General features: G+C 60.2%; 5 protein-coding genes across 5 annotated transcripts; 4 read left to right on the top strand and 1 right to left on the bottom strand.

Moving 5' to 3' along the window:
• Window positions 1-7: 7 nt before the first annotated feature.
• GLOTRDRAFT_138329 (uncharacterized protein) lies at window positions 8-2,090 on the top strand. Its single transcript, XM_007867165.1, has 3 exons — window positions 8-102; window positions 164-1,085; window positions 1,141-2,090. Exons 2-3 carry the CDS (start codon window positions 194-196, stop codon window positions 1,932-1,934), a joined length of 1,686 nt encoding a protein of 561 aa, XP_007865356.1. The 5' UTR covers window positions 8-102; window positions 164-193; the 3' UTR covers window positions 1,935-2,090.
• A 1,129-nt stretch (window positions 2,091-3,219) lies between these two features.
• Window positions 3,220-5,211, top strand: GLOTRDRAFT_138328 (uncharacterized protein; the record flags this gene model as incomplete). Its single annotated transcript, XM_007867164.1, has 5 exons — window positions 3,220-3,978; window positions 4,215-4,418; window positions 4,519-4,600; window positions 4,662-4,708; window positions 4,819-5,211. The coding sequence occupies 5 exons, from the start codon at window positions 3,220-3,222 to the stop codon at window positions 4,981-4,983; spliced, it is 1,257 nt and encodes a 418-aa protein (XP_007865355.1). The 3' UTR covers window positions 4,984-5,211.
• An 805-nt stretch (window positions 5,212-6,016) lies between these two features.
• On the bottom strand, window positions 6,017-8,660 carry GLOTRDRAFT_138327 (uncharacterized protein; the record flags this gene model as incomplete). Its single annotated transcript, XM_007867163.1, has 5 exons — window positions 6,017-7,803; window positions 7,858-8,072; window positions 8,125-8,315; window positions 8,374-8,458; window positions 8,517-8,660. 5 exons carry the CDS (start codon window positions 8,658-8,660, stop codon window positions 6,222-6,224), a joined length of 2,217 nt encoding a protein of 738 aa, XP_007865354.1. The 3' UTR covers window positions 6,017-6,221.
• Window positions 8,661-9,383: 723 nt separating this feature from the next.
• Window positions 9,384-11,730, top strand: GLOTRDRAFT_138326 (DUF383-domain-containing protein). The gene is made up of 9 exons (XM_007867162.1): window positions 9,384-9,586; window positions 9,640-9,819; window positions 9,870-9,980; window positions 10,028-10,348; window positions 10,397-10,545; window positions 10,617-10,770; window positions 10,827-11,021; window positions 11,074-11,585; window positions 11,639-11,730. The coding sequence occupies exons 1-8, from the start codon at window positions 9,566-9,568 to the stop codon at window positions 11,227-11,229; spliced, it is 1,287 nt and encodes a 428-aa protein (XP_007865353.1). The 5' UTR covers window positions 9,384-9,565; the 3' UTR covers window positions 11,230-11,585; window positions 11,639-11,730.
• Window positions 11,731-12,615: 885 nt separating this feature from the next.
• On the top strand, window positions 12,616-13,664 carry GLOTRDRAFT_93043 (uncharacterized protein; the record flags this gene model as incomplete). Its single annotated transcript, XM_007867161.1, has 4 exons — window positions 12,616-12,726; window positions 12,781-13,041; window positions 13,107-13,567; window positions 13,622-13,664. 4 exons carry the CDS (start codon window positions 12,616-12,618, stop codon window positions 13,662-13,664), a joined length of 876 nt encoding a protein of 291 aa, XP_007865352.1.
• Between the last annotated feature and the right edge of the window lie 2,410 nt (window positions 13,665-16,074).

Genomic DNA, 16,074 nt, shown 5'->3' with positions numbered 1-16,074 from the left:
TGGCAGGCTACGACATACCATCATTCGACGACGACGAGCTCTGCAAATTCGGCGAAATTGAGATCTGCCCGGAGCGAGGGAGAGCACATAACTAGAAGACATGTCAGCTGGGTGATGATTCTCGTATCTTGTGCTGCAGGGCTAAGCAATTTTGGATTATCAGCGCCGGGGCCACAGAATCGAGTCGGACGAGATGTACCGAGCGTCGACGCCTGTGTTCGACGTCCCCGAGTTCCCGTCGATGCGGCGGGTGAAGCCGCTGCCCAAGCGCCGCCGGGTGACGATGGAGCCCCTGCCGCAGGACGTGCCGCCACACGACGCCGACGACGAGCTGGACAGCCTCTCCGCGCAGATGGCGCTCCAGTCGTACTACATGCCGATCCTCGGCGGCGTGCAGGACCTCCTGCTCAAGTCCGACTTTGGCGCGGGCGCGCTGGATGTGTTCGGGGATGCGCGGGAGAGGGACGGAGCGGACAGGGGCAGGGACAGGGACAGGGATGGCGGGGAGGAGGACGAGCAGGGTGACGGGGACTATGTCGACCACCTGCAGCAGCCGGGGAACACGAAGAAGCGGAAGGTGCCCGCGAACGCGCAGGGCTCGGCACACCGCGGGCTCGACGCAAGCCCGGCGCAGTCGGGCGAGGAGGAGGAGCTCCCCGACCGGGGCGCCGCGCGCGGGGACGCCGCGGACGTTGCGGAGCTCGAGCGGGCGGGGACGCCCGCGCCGGGCGCCCTGTCGCTCGCGCAGAAGAAAGGGCGGCTGTCGAAGGCGACAAAGGTCGGCCTCGCGCACAAGGAGCTGCTGCGGCATCGCAGGCGGCAGCTGTCGGCCGTGCTCGGCGCGCTGTCGCTCGGGGACACGCTCGCGCTCGACCAGGCGCTGTCGGCGAACTACCCGTTTGCGAATCGTGCGCCCGGGGGCGACCCGAAGAGCACCCCGCCACCCAAGGTGCGGCCTTCGCGCCGGAAGGCGGCAAGGGTTGCGCGTGCGCTGCGGGTGTTGAAGGAGAATGTGCCCGCGGCGCTGCAGCGGCAGGAGCGTGCTTTGCCCGAGGCAGAGTTTACTTTTGATTGTCATAGTGCGAGTAAGTTGTTCTATCTACGATATCCTGCGTATAGCGTCTAATGAAGTTGGTACAGCGTCTGAGAGGCTGGTCGCGACAAAGGAGGAAGTTGCTGCGCTGCACGCTCGTTTCGAAGTCGAGCTCGCGCGGCAGGCTGCAAAGGCAGCCGAAGCGGCAAAGGCGGCGGCTTCGTCTCTGAGCAAGGCGAAACGGACCGAACGTTCTAAACAGCGGGCGCGCACGGCCAAGGCCACGGCTGCGATCGACCAAAATAACTCGTCCTCCGTGGACTCTGCGCTCGCGAACGGGGTGCCCAACAAGCCGCGCACGAAGAAAAAGAAGCGGAGCGCGCTGGCGAACGCGTCGAACCCGCACCACCTGCGGAACTACGTGCCGTCGCGGCTGCCGCACTCGGGCGGGGGGGCCGCCGCGCAGGCGGGCGCGAACGCGCAGAGCTTCGTGAGCCCGCCGCCGCTGCGCTTCCTGGCGGCGGAGATCCCGCCGCGCCGCCGGAAGAAGTCCGAGGTTACGCCCGCGGCGCTGCCGACGAACCCGGCGGACGAGTGGATCTGCCCGTTCTGCGAGTACGACCTGTTCTACGGGGACGAGGCGAGGTTCAGGAGGGCGGTGCGGAATCGGAAGACGATTCTGAAGCGGAGGAGGAGGGCGCGGGAGCGGGCGGCGGCGGCGGCGAGCGGGAAGGGGAGCGCGCGGGCGCCGGAGAAGAAGGATGCTGTGGACGACGATGTGAACCCCGGGTTTGCGCCGCCGCACGCGGACGTGCCCGCGGAGAATAAGTGGACGGGGGATGGGGGAGGGGCCGCTGACGACCGGGGCGGGCGATTGCAGAACAGCGCTGGATTAGGATAACGCCAGCCAGCTTGGTGTCAGGCTGAAGAACGGACACTCTCTCATTCTAGGGAACATGTTTTCGCTGTCATTCGTTTTCTCATTGCATTGTTTGTTTTGGATAATCGCACTATCGTTGTTCATCGCACGCATGCATCTGCTATTGGAGGACCCCCGATAATTGGTATAAATGTCTGATCAGGTTCCGGACAAATTTTGGGACTTTAGAGCCCTCAATGGCTGATTTTTTTCCGGACATTTTGGTCAGATTTGGCCATTTCGACGCCATATTTATCCCGGCACCTGCCGGGGAGGCTAAATTTAGACGTACCCACGCCATAGTTGCCTTTTAGAGCCACTTTTTCGCTGTGATGCCTGTTTTCTTCCGGACAAAAGGTCCAAAATCGGCGATTTTCTTCCGGACAAAATGGGTCTACTTATGGGTCCTCGGGATCAGGCATTTATACTGATTATCGGGGGTCCTGCTATTGGATTGTGATATTGATTGTCGTCGCGGGGGCTATTACAGCCGTTTGCAGATCGATAGGCCGTCACTTCAGAAAGTCACATATAGTCGGAGTGTGTCGGACATGGTGCCAGGGACGTCCCAGAAATTAAACGAAGTCCAAGTGGTCTGATATTGGGGTCTTGGGGACTTGAATTTCCTTCTCCGACATGGTCCGACTGTAAATGATTTTCGAGAAATGGGCCCATCGAACTGCAAACGGCTGTATGGGCCATAGAAGCTAAAAGCTTAGTAGTTCCTGGGATGATCCAGATAAACGCGTGTGTGGCTCGTGACTGTTTGTTCCTGTGTGAGAGAATGCTTCGGAGACAGGGTTCGTGGAATGCAGGAAGGCGGGCGGTTGCTTCGTTGTTCGTTGCCCGCAGCGCTCTCCGTAAGTTGGAGATCCAGAGGCAGCAAGAAGAGGGAAACTCGAGCAAGCGGGGATACGAGACCCGGGTGGGCGCCAGCAGGACCCGACAAGCTCGCAGCACGCCATCAAATTACGAATAATTGTTGATAGCCCGTTTTGTACGGGATTGCCGCTGCGAGTGGTTGAATTGCGCGAGGAAGGGGAGAATTGTGGACAGAGAAAGTAAGAAATTCTGTTTGGCTTGCGGTCGATAAGGGGGCATGGCCGGGGGCTGCGAGGGGATTTCCCCGGATTGGGACTCGGTTCACGGGGGTCGGGCCATCGAGGGGGCCCCCCTTGGGCCATGTTTCGATGGTATTTCGCTTCGTACGCCGGCGCACGCGTGCGTGTACGCGCTAGGGTTGTGTTCTTTCTTTCGTCCCGCCAGCATGCCGCCGCGTCTGTACGATTACTCACCGGACTCGCAGTCTCCCGCCACACCCGGCTCGTCGCGCATCCCGCACTACCTCGTCTCGCCCACCACCGACGCGCCCTACTCGTCGCTCAACGAGGCGCTCGGCACCCCCACCAGCGCGTACCCGCCGTCCGCCGACAAGGAGCCAGCGCACATGTCGTCCGACGGCCGCTATCTCTACCACCAGCCACAGGGCGCCCAGCCCATGCAGGCCGCGTACGACTACCCGCCCTACGCATCCGCGCCGTACGACCCCGCCCAGATGCCCCAGCACCCGCACCGCCAGATGCGGCCCGCCCCCGCGCACTCGCCCCCGCACCCCCAGTCTTTCCAGCCCCAGCCTCCGCCCCAGCCCCCGTACCAGCCCCCGTACGCCTCCGCCAGCTACCCCGTCCAGCAGCACCCGCAACAGCACCACCAGCCCCCGCCCCAGCCCCAGCAGCACCCGCAGTGGACCGGCGACGGCTGGGCGCAGTACGCCCCGAACCCCGCCCCGCCGTTCGCGTCCGCGCCGGCCGTGCACGACCCCGCCTTTACCTCGGGGCCCGGCAGACCCGACGCGTACCAGCAGCCGCGCATGCGCTCGTCCGCGTCGACGCCCCAGCCCCAGCCGCCCCCGCCACAACAGCAGCAGCAGCAGCAGCAGCAGCCGCCCCAGGCGAAGAGGGAGGCGTCGCAGCCCGCGGGGCGGGTGCCCAATCCCAGCGCCCCCCCGGGGCTCGATTTCCACAAGGTTTGTGATTTCGCAAGGCGGCTTCCATGAAACTCTGTTTTTGACATAACATGACACGCCACGCCACGCCCATATCAACGCAATCGCGCATCCGTGCACCCAATCGCATGCATTCACTCAATCATGCATACACCCGCTCAATCAACCGTGCATCCGCTCAATTACACATCCGTTCACCCAATCACGCATACACCCACTCCCCCACGCTTCCCCCCCTTCTCGTACGTTACTGACAGCTCCTCGAATCCTACCGCCTCGCCATCCACGAAGCGCAAGCACTAGGCAGCGCGCCGACGCCGCCGCCGGACGTGTTCGAGCGCATCCGCCAGGCCACACAGTTCGGGTGGCAGGTGCTCGACACCGCCGCGAGCGCGCCGCCCGCCGCGCCCGAGATGCCCCGCGAGGCGACGCCCGCGGGTGCGGGCGCGCCGGTGAAGAGGGTGCGTTTTTGGCTTCGTCGGACGTTGCTCGGCGCGGTGCTGATTCTGATTCGTATTTGTGCTCCCTTTCTTTTGGTTGATGTGGTGCTTGGGAACGCAGGAGGGGCAGCCCGTGCAGGAGGGACAGGTGTGCCTAGGGTGCAGCGCGACGTCCACGCCGGAGTGGAGAAGAGGGCCTATGGGTGAGCCTCCGCCCGTATCACCTTCGCAAGGGTCTTCTCGCGCTGATAGAGAGCACTCAAGGCCCGAGAACACTATGCAACGCCTGCGGGCTCGTGTACGCCAAAATGGTACGTGCGCTAACTCCCAAACCCAAACCTCTATCTCCATCTCTATCACATCGCGAAGAGAAGCTCGACTGACTAGCTGGCCGCGTCTATTCTCCCATGTGTGCCTCCAGATTAAGCGAAGGACGAGAGATGCAGCGGGCGGCGGGCGCGGCGGCGCCAAGGGCCGCGCCGCGCGGCAGGGCTTCGGCGACGGCTCGAGCGGCGAGGGCGCCAGCGACGACGACGAGTCGTTCAACTCGCCCGGGCCGGGCGAGGCAGGGAGCCGCGGGGAGTGAGGGGGCGGGGCGCATCATCGTCTGCAGTTGTGTTGTGCTAGTGTGTCGTTTCCGTCTTTTCTGTCTGTCTCGTTTGTGGGATATGGGTTGTCTTCGGTCCCCCTGTTTTCATCTGCCATTTCCTCCGTTTCCGTTTCCGTGCACAGTCCCAATCGCGTATCCTGCGTCTCGAGTTGCTCGCCAGTCTCCTGTCTGTCTGTCTGGGATTCCGCCACCGTCAGCCCTTCCGAGTCTCTGCCGGCTGTCATCGCCCTCGTCCCCGACCCGAGCTGCGGCACGTTCCGCCCAATTACTCGCCTCCTCGACTTCCTTCCTTCCTCCCTCCGTGCATGCATGTCCACGTCAAATAGACAGACAGACGTCACATGGAAGCAGCCGGCTCACCGTCGACCACTGGACGCAGGGACGGAGGTGAGTGGTGAGTGTGTGCGTTGAGTCCTCGCATCCTTCCGCCGGCCGCGTGGTCGACGAATCGCGTATGTCAGGTACGTGCAATAGTGTCTCCCTGTCCTCTGCGAGAGCGGTGATACCGGGGTGTTGTCGCGAAACAGCGGCACGGTGGCACGGTCGCGCAGCCCTGCATAATTTTGAAGGATCGCTTCCCCGCGAGCCTGAGCATTCCCAGGACGTATGGATATAAGTACGCCGCCCCCACCCCTTGACGTTCAACAGCTGTATCACCCTCCTTCACCGTGACTGCCGTCCCCAGCCTCAGAACGTCCGAGCGCGAGAAGCGCCAACATCCCCCGCGCTTTGAGTCATTACACACCGACACGACTACAAGGAAATTTATTGATGAGCGTGCTGCAGTAACAGTGCCAGTGGGGGATCACATGCACTCGCGATCAGCAGCGGCAAGCTCTGCGCTAGTACTAATGCTAGCACCTGATGATGGGTCCGCTGCAAAGTGCTAGCTTTCGTTACATGAAGCTAGCCATGGAGGGACCCAATCCACTCCTGCGGATTGCCTAAAACAGCCGATCTTCCTCCGCTGCGTGCATCCAGATAACGATCCCGAGAACGCGAAGATGTGCAGGTCAGATGCATCTGATCCAGTCGTCAACAGTTGGTCCCTTCCCGAGTTCCTTTTCCTCTGGATATCCCCGGCGCACAGCAGCGATTAGGTAAGCTCCAGCGTACGTATGTAGATAGATCTACCCAAATGCACAAAAATACAAGTCCTTCCAACGGCACCAGTAGAAGAGTAGTACAATACATGAATACAATACACCCACAAATCACGTCCGTCCCTGCAACCCCCCCGGCACCGGCTTCTGCGCGCCATTCACCGCCATCCCCGCCGCCCCCGCCATCTGCTGCTGCCCCCCGTTCACCACCGGGCGTCCCATCGGCATCTGCATCGGCCAGTACCCAGGCGGCATCCGCGGAAAGTACATCTGCGGCGGGTAATGCATCATCGGCTGCCCTGTCTGCTGTCCCTGCTGTCCCTGCTGCTGGGGATTGAGATTCGGCGCGCCCTGCTGCTGCCCGCCGTTCACCATGTGGTGCGGGTACTGCGACATCGCGTGGACGTTGTACCCGTTGTACGCGCCCTGGGGCTGCGCCTGCGCAGGCTGCGGCATCGGCGAGCGCGACGCGGACAGGTGCCTGTTCGCGACCGCCGGACTGTTGCGCGGGTCCTGCCCCTGCGCCTGAACTTGAGCTTGCGCAGCTGCCACCATCGGGCTGCGCCCCGCCTGCGTCTGCGCCTGGGGCGTCACCCGCCCATTCGCATTCGGGTTCTGGTGGTTCTGCGTCGCATTCAGGTTTTGGGGGTTCTGGGCCGCGTTCGGGTGGTGGCCCTGCATCTGCTGCACCTGCTGCGCCATGATCCGCCGTTCCATCTGCATCCGCTGCATATGCTGGAACACATTGTTCAGCTGCTCCTGGTTCGTGTGTCCTTGCTGTTGCTGTTGCTGCTGCTGGGCCAACGGCTGCGTGAGCAGCGCGGGCGTCCCCTGCGGGCGAGGAACGGGGACGGGCTTGCCCCGCTGCGCGAGGAGTTGTGGATGAGGCATTTGCGCCTGGAACCCCTGGTGTTGTTGCTGTTGGGCATGCAGCGCTTGCGCGAACTGTTGGTACTGCGCGGGGGTTGGTTGCGGTTGTGGTTGCAGCTGCGGTTGTGGTTGCGGGTGGGATTGCTGCTGGGAGGACGGGGGCCGCGGGGACTGGTGTGTGGTCGGCGGGCGTTGGATGGGGGTGGGATTGCGCTGTTGCGATGGCTCGCCCGCGTGCTGTCCCGCGATGTAGACGGGTCGGGGCATGGGCGATTGTGCGGGTGGCATGGGAGAAGCTCGGGGTTGTGGAGCGTGCGGGTGCAGGAGATGTTGAGAATGCTGAGGGTGCTGAGGGTGCTGTGGATGTTGGGGAAGTTGAGAATGCTGGGAAAGTTGAGGATGTTGAAGATGCTGAGGATGCTGAGGATGTTGAGGATGATGAGAATGCTGGGGATGTTGCGGGTGCTGTGGATGGGCAATAGGTCCATTCGTCGGCACCGGCGTAGGCGTAACCGACGTCCCGTTCGAATGCGCAGACGGCGACGGGATACTCGCCGCTCTCATCTGCGGCGTGCCTCTCATCTGCGGGGTCGGCTGCATCCTCGCGTGCGCAACGGCAATCGGGGGACGCGCCATCATATCCGGAACGGGCATAGGCGCTGCAGCCGGAGCCGCCTGTACCGACGGCGGACGCGTAGCAGCTGGTGTCTGCGCCGGCGCCGGAGCGGGTGCGGGCGTCGTCGCTGCGCTCGCTCTGGCGGCCTCGGCGGCCATGAGCTCCTTGCGCGCCTTCACAGCCTTGGCGGCTTCCAATATCCGGTAGCTACATGGCGCACGCGTTAACCACATCACACATGAGAAACGAGAGCGAACGCACTTTGGCGTCATCGACGGGCGGTGAATCCTCGGGTTCATGTACTGCATGAGCCGGGCACGGCGCGCCACCTCAATCTCGTCCTCCTCGGGCTCGAGCACGACCGCTTTGCGTTTGAGGGACTGCGGAACGGGGGGCGTGGATACTCTGATTATGCCGTTCACGGCGCGGACGAGGCGGGGGTCGGGGTCGAGGCAAATTGGCGGGGCGGTGGCAAGCTGGTGGCGAGCATGTAGTCATGTACCCACTGCAATATGGAGTGTTACGTACCAGCAGACTAGCCTCGGCGTGCAATGCATCCTCGTCCGTCCACTTGTTATCCGCCTTCTGGTTGAGTAAGCATATGTCCGCCCAGAGGGACTCGGGCGTCGGGTGCAGTACGACGCGGCTACGCTCGGGCTTGTCAACCTTTGCGTTCTTCGATCGCGGGCGGTAGTCGAGGAGCTCTACGATGAGGCAGCCTGGCGCACGCATTAACAGGAGTCGGTGCCACAGAGCACATGCATGTGATGGGCGCACCTTCGTAGAACGGCACGCGCGAGGCCTCAAAGAGCTCGAGGAAGTCTGGGGGGATGCGCTGCTGGCGGATGTCGTCCAGCAGAGACTGCAACATTGAATTATGATCAGACGCGCGAAGTGTGGCAAGAAGGGAGACGACTAACCGCGACCTGGTTGTTGTAGAGGAACTTGGAGCCGTTATTGAGAGTCCAGTGCTCGGTGTAGAGGTGGACGGTGAAGGAGGGCGGGGCGGCGTCGGTCTTGGAGAGGAGCTCCTGGACGAAGCGCGTCAGGTTGTAGCTTGTCATCGAGGCATGAGCGGAGGCGGTTGTGGCAATGACGGAACGGACGACGCAGGGGCGCGGCTGTGGCCACCACGGCGAAGCGGAGCTTTGGTTAAGCGCCTTGGTAGCTTTGTTTTCCACGGCGTTGCCCCCGAAAACAACTCAAGTCGTGTCCTCCTAGATTCCGTGAGATGAGGGACTCCTCGGACATACTTTCGAAGGACCTGAAGGAGACTGTACGAAACGCTCAGGCTGGGGCATTTCGGTGAGCTGGAGGGCTGATGCTTGGAGACTAGTAGCAATGAAATGTGTGTCCTCGAGCATAGGGAAAACCTTCTGGGACAATACAGGAGATGGGGAGAAGGACTGGGGAAGAGAGACGGAAATTACGAGGGTAGAGGGCCTTATATACCAAAGATGCAAAGGTAAGAAGCCCAACGTACCGTTGACATATGTCAATACTGTAAACTAGGACATACCCGATCGAGTAACGATAACCCCGTAAATGGAAAGGATAGAGATGCGCTGGTTCCCAGGGTGTCCAGTCTTGAAACCAGACCGTTGTATTTGGCCTCCTTTCCAGCCATAATACAGCAGGATGTTTTGGTAATACTATCATGATGTAGAGGGAAAGCAGTACTACAAGCTTGCATTTGACACCAAAGAGAACTTGGTGCAATACTTTTGCGGTTCACTGTAATTATATTAGAATAGCCATTTTCCGCTGTTTAACCTTTTGACCAACGATCAACTATTGAGCAGCCCTACTACTTTCCGAGCACGAGCAGCTGACAAGCAACCCCACAGCGGTACTGAGTACACTTGCATCCCATAAGGGTTGCTTCAACTCAGCAAGAGTTTGCAAATCATCTCGAGATCGGACTCGGACCACCTGCAACCCAATAAATTCGCTGCAGACACACCCCGCAATGGAGGACCAACTGCGAGAGGTTTGTCTCATGGATATCCTTCTCTGCACACTATGATAACAACTCTCCGCCAGCTCCTTCCTTTCCTGCACGACCGCAGCCCACAAGTCCGCCAGATTGCGCTCTCCAACCTGCTCGGCCACACCGACGCCGATTCTCCCTACCGCAAGATATTCCTGCCCAGTTCCGGCCTCAAGAAGACGCAGGACACCGACGCGATCCGCGATCTCAAGCTCCTGTGCCGAGAGCCTACAGTAAGCACACATACCCACCGCAGTGACAGACGTGACACGAAGCCCTGCAGACAGTCGCGCACGACGCCTTCCGCGCGCTGGTCAACCTCTCGGACTCGCCGCTCCTCGCGCCCAGCCTCAGCGACACGCCTTTCCTCACCTTCCTCGTCTCCTACATCCTTGTACGTCCCCCTCTCCGCCCCCTCCCCTCCCCCTCACCCCGCCATAGAACCCGCAGGCAGTCCTCGCCGACCTCGCCGCAATGCTCCTCTCCAACCTCTCCGCCGCCCCCTCCGTCCAGTCCGCCCTGCTCGCCCTCGCCATCCCCGTCATCGCCGACTACCCCGTGCGCGGCGCGTACTACGCCGAGCAGTCGCGCTGCGGGAGCTGCCCCGCGCCCGAGCCGTATCCTGCGGGGACGAAGCGCGAGGTGGAGGCGCTCCCGCTGCTGCTGGACGCGTTCGTGCTCAGCGCGCGCGTGCCGAGCAGGGAGGGCGAGCCCGGGAGCCAGCTCCATTTCCTCGCGAGTGTGTTTGCCAATCTGTCGCTGGTAAGTGCGGTACTACCACTGCCAGTGCCGGTGCTAAACGTCCTGTAGACCCCTCCCGGACGCCTGTTCTTCCTCACCCCGCGGCCGAAAGAGCCGATGGGCACCTCGGAAGATCTCGAGTACCCACTCGCGAAGCTGCTCGCGTTCACCGAGCACCCGGACACGATCCGGCGCGGGGGCGTCGCGTCCACCATCAAGTCCGTCCGTCCTCCCTCCTCCTCCTCCTCCTCCTCACGCGCGCACTCCCGCCTGACCCGTGACACGCCAGGAACTGCGCCTTCCACGCCCCCGCGCACCGCGCGCTGCTCGCGCCCGAATCCGCGCGCGTCGCGGCCCCCCCGGGCGCCGCGGCGGCGCCCGGCATGGACGCGCTGCCGTCCATCCTCCTGCCGCTCGCCGGGCCGGAGGAGCTCGACCTCGAGGTGCGCTGCGCCCGTCCCGCTCGTTCCCTCCGCCGCACTGACCACGGCCCGGCCAGGAGCAAGACCGCCTCCCGCCCGCGCTGCAGCTCCTCCCGCCCACGAAGACGCGCGAGCCCGACCCCGTGCTGCGGCGCACGCACGTCGAGACGCTGCTGCTCCTCTGCACCACGCGCTGGGGGCGCGACTTTCTGCGCGGGCACGGCGTGTACGAGGTGGTGCGGGCGATGCATTTGGCTGAGGGGGTGGAGAAGGTGCGTTTGCTTTCGGCTGGGAGAAGAAGGCTGATGGAGGAATATGGTGTAGGTGGCGGAGGCGGTCGAGCGCCTCGTGGTGCTCCTCAAGGGCGTCGAAGGGCCCGAGACCGAGCGGGACGACGCGGGTTTGGAGGTAGATACGGGGGCGAGTGCCGTACGCAAGGAGGAGGAGAGCGATGAGGATGATAGAATCGAAGAGGTGTGAACGCAGTGAGATGAATGGAACGGGTGAGGGCGAGATGCGTGGTCGCCGGGAGTGAGATGAATTGTGAGTGGTTCATCAGTCGGGTTCGGGCTCGGGTTGGGTGCAGGAGCGGGACTGGCCCTGGTAGGCATTCATCAAGTCTCCGGCCGTTTCACTAGAATGATCCGCCACGCGTCGTCCTCCGAGTCGCCGGGCCTCCGAATAGCAGGGGACTCCAGCTACATCAGCAGGCTGGTATGTATTCAACATTTAAACCTGTAGCTCCTGGTTCTTGATTGGAGGATGGCGCATTCACGGCGACTACATGACGACCGGAGTCATATGGAGCTGATAATCTCGGTCATGTACCTTGAGTTGTGAGTGTTATGCCTCTCGGATTTGGTATGGGGAATCGTACGCCAAACCGTAGATTATGGTGATGGGACGGTGTTTCCGATGATGACCGGCCCTTGTGCGCTTGTTTCTAGTCTGTCAGTGGTCCGTGATTCAGGTCAATGGGTGTCGACATCACGAAGATTGAGATGCCTGCGGATCGGAGGTTGGGTCCAGGCTAATCCGCTGATGGCTGCCATGGAAAGTTCAGTAATTTTTTTTGGATTCTCGCCACAAAGTGGTGAGTCCCGAGAGTACAAGAGCTGGGTTCTGCGGTCAGATCGCTTTGTGGCATCGTCGATGATGACCAGACGTGCAGAGTGCGTCTAATATATCGCCTCACATCTGTTTGCCAGTGATCTTTGTGATGGTCCATGCAGTGCTTTCCAGTATCAGCTACATGTATGATGGTCGGCACATCCGCCATCGTGGTATGCTAGCGCCACAGCGCCCGGTTCCGAAGGCTGGGTGTCCCCGAGAGGACCGAGTGCTTCTCCCGCACTCATTTCCCTTTTCGGCAGGCAAGCCCGATCACGCTCCAATACCCCAGAAGACGTCATCACACCTTGTTCCTGTGCGAACGTGCTAAGGATAGCACGCACGCTTCCCTCGTTTCCAGGACGCGTCCGTTGCCAGTCTTCGACGCGCTCCAATTCAATCCTTCAACGCTAAACCATCAGCTCGCGCTCCAACGTCTCCTGCGACTGGCCCCGGGTGCCATGCCAATCCGCCCTGCGAAGGGCCCCCTTTACGCGCGGCCGTTACCGAGGGCGTATAAGTACCCAGGTATGCTGCGAGGCGGGGATTCCCCAGACCTTTCTTCGGCCTCCCCCCTCTTTTTTCGTCTGCTCTCCTCGTCTTTTCGAAGTACCGATCCGCGATCGGTCTTCCTGCTGCTTACGCTTGAAGCTCGCCCTTTCATCTGAGACAGTCCAGTGCAGTGCACTCTTCCTCGACGCATCCGTCCCATTAGTCTCGTAGTCTTCCAAGCTTTCATCTCACCGCCTTTACACGATGTTGTTCCGTAACGCGCTCGTCCCCTTCGTCATCGCCCTCGCCGGCAGCGCCCTCGCCGCGCCCATGCCCAAGAACGCCGAGGCAACCGCGAGCGAGTCCGCCGTGGCAGTAAGCCCATCCTCTTCTTGTCCCCCCCCGGACACATGCTCACCGTTCTTCCAGGCCACCGCCACCGCCGCTGCAGGAGGCTCCAACTCCACCGACACCTCCGGCGCGGCTGCCACCCTCTCCAGCTCTGCGCTCGGCTCGTCCGAGACAGGCTTGAGCGGCGACGGCGCGACTGCCACCGAGTCCGCCGCGGGCGCGTCCATCACCAGCGCCTCGGGCTCGGGCTCGAACTCGACGGACACGTCCGCGAGCTGCGTCGCGCAGACCGTCACGGTCACCCAGATGGCGGACGGGTCGATCCAGACCGGTAGCGCTGTGAGTACTTCCTGCTCACCGCCTTGTATTTTCGCGGAATGCTGACTACTTTCGATGTCGCGTAGAATAGCGGAAAGAAGGGCAAGGCGAACCATAAGGGCGGCAAGAAGAACCAGAATGGTAACGCCCAAAACACCGGCATGAGCGCGAACTCGACCGAGACTGGCACCGGCGCTCAGTCGAGCAGCAAGAGCGGCAAGGGCAGCGACAAGAACAAGAACGGCAGCGGCAACGCTAGCAACAACTCGACTGCCACCGCAACCGAGAGCGCCGCCGCCGGGTCCGCCACCGAGTCCTCCGCCGCCGCCGCCGAGTCGTCCGCTGCTGAGGGCGCCGCCGCGACCGAGTCCGCTGCTGAAGGAGCCGCTGCCTCCGCCAGCGCCTCCGCGGAGTCAGCAGCCGCCACCGAGTCGTCGTCCTCGCAGCAAGCCGCGTCGTCCGAGCAGAAGGGCGCGAACGGCGCGGCCGCCGCCCAGGGCCTCCAGAGCGAGGCCGCGAAGCTGAAGAAGCTCCTCGGTCTGCAGAGGTCGGTCCCTCTCGCCCCTTCGCTTGAACACACGCTGACGAGCCATCGCTGTAGGCGCACGAGCCGCGTCAGCCGGCTCAACCTCGACCTCGACTGAACCCCAGGCCCGAGTGTGCGTGTGTGAGTGAAGTGAGTACGAGGGCTGCGGACTATACGAGCTGGACATTTGTTGCTGGCGCTCGTCCCGGACTGTTTCCTTTGAGCTTCTGTTTTGTATCGTATGACATTTAGCTAGCTGGTGTGCGCTCATGCTTGCGGAATGTAATCGTGCGTTTTGCAGCTTCGTTGTTGTGCGAGTGAGAGAGGGTTTAAGGGAGGGGTTGGGAACTTGGGCGATAGGATCTGGCCGCGTTCGAAGGGGTTGTGGCTGTGCTTACCACGCGCCATTCTGGAGGTTCCTACATATAGGTTGCCACAATTGCAAGTGAGCTTTCCAAATGCGACTGCCCCAAAGTATGTAAGTACTAGTGTTCGACATGTGCGTCTTTCCTGGTGCTTCGGGCGCAAGGCTGTTGGATTTCGGGAGTCGGGATCGAGCTTGCGAGCTCGCGCCGTGTTGCGCGTGGTCAGGGGGGACCGCCGCAGGCGGGCCCAACTGATAAGGTACCGTTGCCGAGCAGGACCAGGTCGACTTTGAGCGTCGCGAGTTCGGATTGTGGCGTTGGGGTCTCTGTGGCGTGGATCTGTGACCTGTAGTCACATTTCCAGTAGCTAGACGTCTACCATATATAGTGTGACTACCACCATACCCAAGTGGGAGGCATTGTTCATTCCAGCTGTAGTGAAGCTTCAACTAAGTAGCAGCTTCAATGGTGACAAGTTCAATGTTTCTCTACATTGATGATACAAGCTGCCAGGAGATGAGACTGGTCACACTCAGATTTAGTAGTAGCCTAGGACATGTACTTCTGATACCAACATATAGTCCACTGTTGTTAGCTATCCAACCTGCTATAAAGTGCAATACATTGCTTCAAATAGCACTTTCCTCCACTGGAATTCTTGTTGGAGCCTTTGAGGCACAGAGTACTTCACCAATGTACCTTGTTACCTTTCAACTAGGGATGCATGTTAGAGAATCACATCAATCCTGAAACACCACCACTCCTACAATTCCATGCCGAGTGTATACAAGCTATGAACCGGACTTCATGGTATTTCTAGATCTTCAACAACGAAGCAGAGTTGTCACTTATACCATAGGCAGACCTTGGTAATATATAGTACTGCGTAATTCATACAGAGAAGGGTGCTAATTACACATATACTGTACCAGACTATGTATATAGGCTCTCTCCATACTCTCAGACCTAATAGAAGTGTACTTAGAGAGCACATAGAAGTCAACAAGCATTAGCACAGGAGGAACTCGATATTTAGAGGTGGATGTCACTCTTTTCCATCACGCGGTGCCAGGACCCCGAGTGCAAGCCCGCATTGCTGTGCTCGATTTCCTAAAGTCGACCTGGTCCTGCTCGGCAACGGTATAAGGTGATAAGAAATTCATATATATTCGTTGTATCTACTCGATGTACTGTATGCGATTGCCCTTCGGGCAACCGACCGCCTGGGGCAAACGTGCTTGTCTTCCGTTTGCTTGGAATATTTCAACAAAGGCGTCGGGGTAGAGGACTCGCACACTGTGTGATCAGTTGGAACTCAGTATCCCGGTTGCAACTTGGACCAGGTCTCAAGACTGCAGCTGGCCTCAGGGCTCAGGCTCCTGCAGCTCGCTTACAGTTCAAGCCGATTCGCTTTCCGAAAGTCTCAGAATAGGTATGTACACTTCAGAATAGAGAGTATTTGCAGGAGTACGGTGGCCGAGAACCGCCAGGTCAAGTTGCTCCGTCACGCATGCTCCTACGCTTCACAGTCCGACTCGCTTAACTCTAGGACCCCAAACCCTTGCCTTTATCTGGCGACGAGCATTTATTTAAAAATATATTTGTTTGACATGCGTGGCACTACAAACACGTAACTCTGTCTGCTGTCGACCATCTCTACTCTCTAAGTGCAGAGCACCTGATGGAGTGGTAACCGACGATATCGTTGTCGGACCAGTTGAGGCTTCGCAGCACCACTTCATATAAGCAGGAATGGGACACTTAAGGCGATGGGCGCAGATGCATGAGTGGTGTTCACTCACCTCACCGTCGCAAAAGACCTTGGGAACATTTGGATTTGCCAGGCTACAAATTACGTCATTGTATTAGGATTGACCGCCTTGCACTGAGTAGTGTAATGAATAACGAGCCATTTATCACCGAGTTTGAGCGCAAGTACGGCGCAGGTGACAGAGCATGCGCAGCGAACAAAAAGACTGAGACATAGACATACAGAACACAATGAACAAAAAAGCATGTTGAGACATCATACCACACACAACAGTGAGACAGCGAGAATCACGGAGAGCTAAAGGACGAGTGGATCAGCATCGGCGCAAACAATAATATTGGGCGAGTATATGATGAGAGGCGGAACATGAAGAGACGATTTCGCAGAGGACT

Source organism: Gloeophyllum trabeum (assembly GCF_000344685.1).
Source record: "Gloeophyllum trabeum ATCC 11539 unplaced genomic scaffold GLOTRscaffold_00005, whole genome shotgun sequence".
Classification (NCBI taxonomy): Eukaryota; Fungi; Basidiomycota; class Agaricomycetes; order Gloeophyllales; family Gloeophyllaceae; genus Gloeophyllum; species Gloeophyllum trabeum.
Note: the sequence above shows the minus strand (reverse complement) of the source record. Positions and strands in the feature narration are given on the sequence as shown.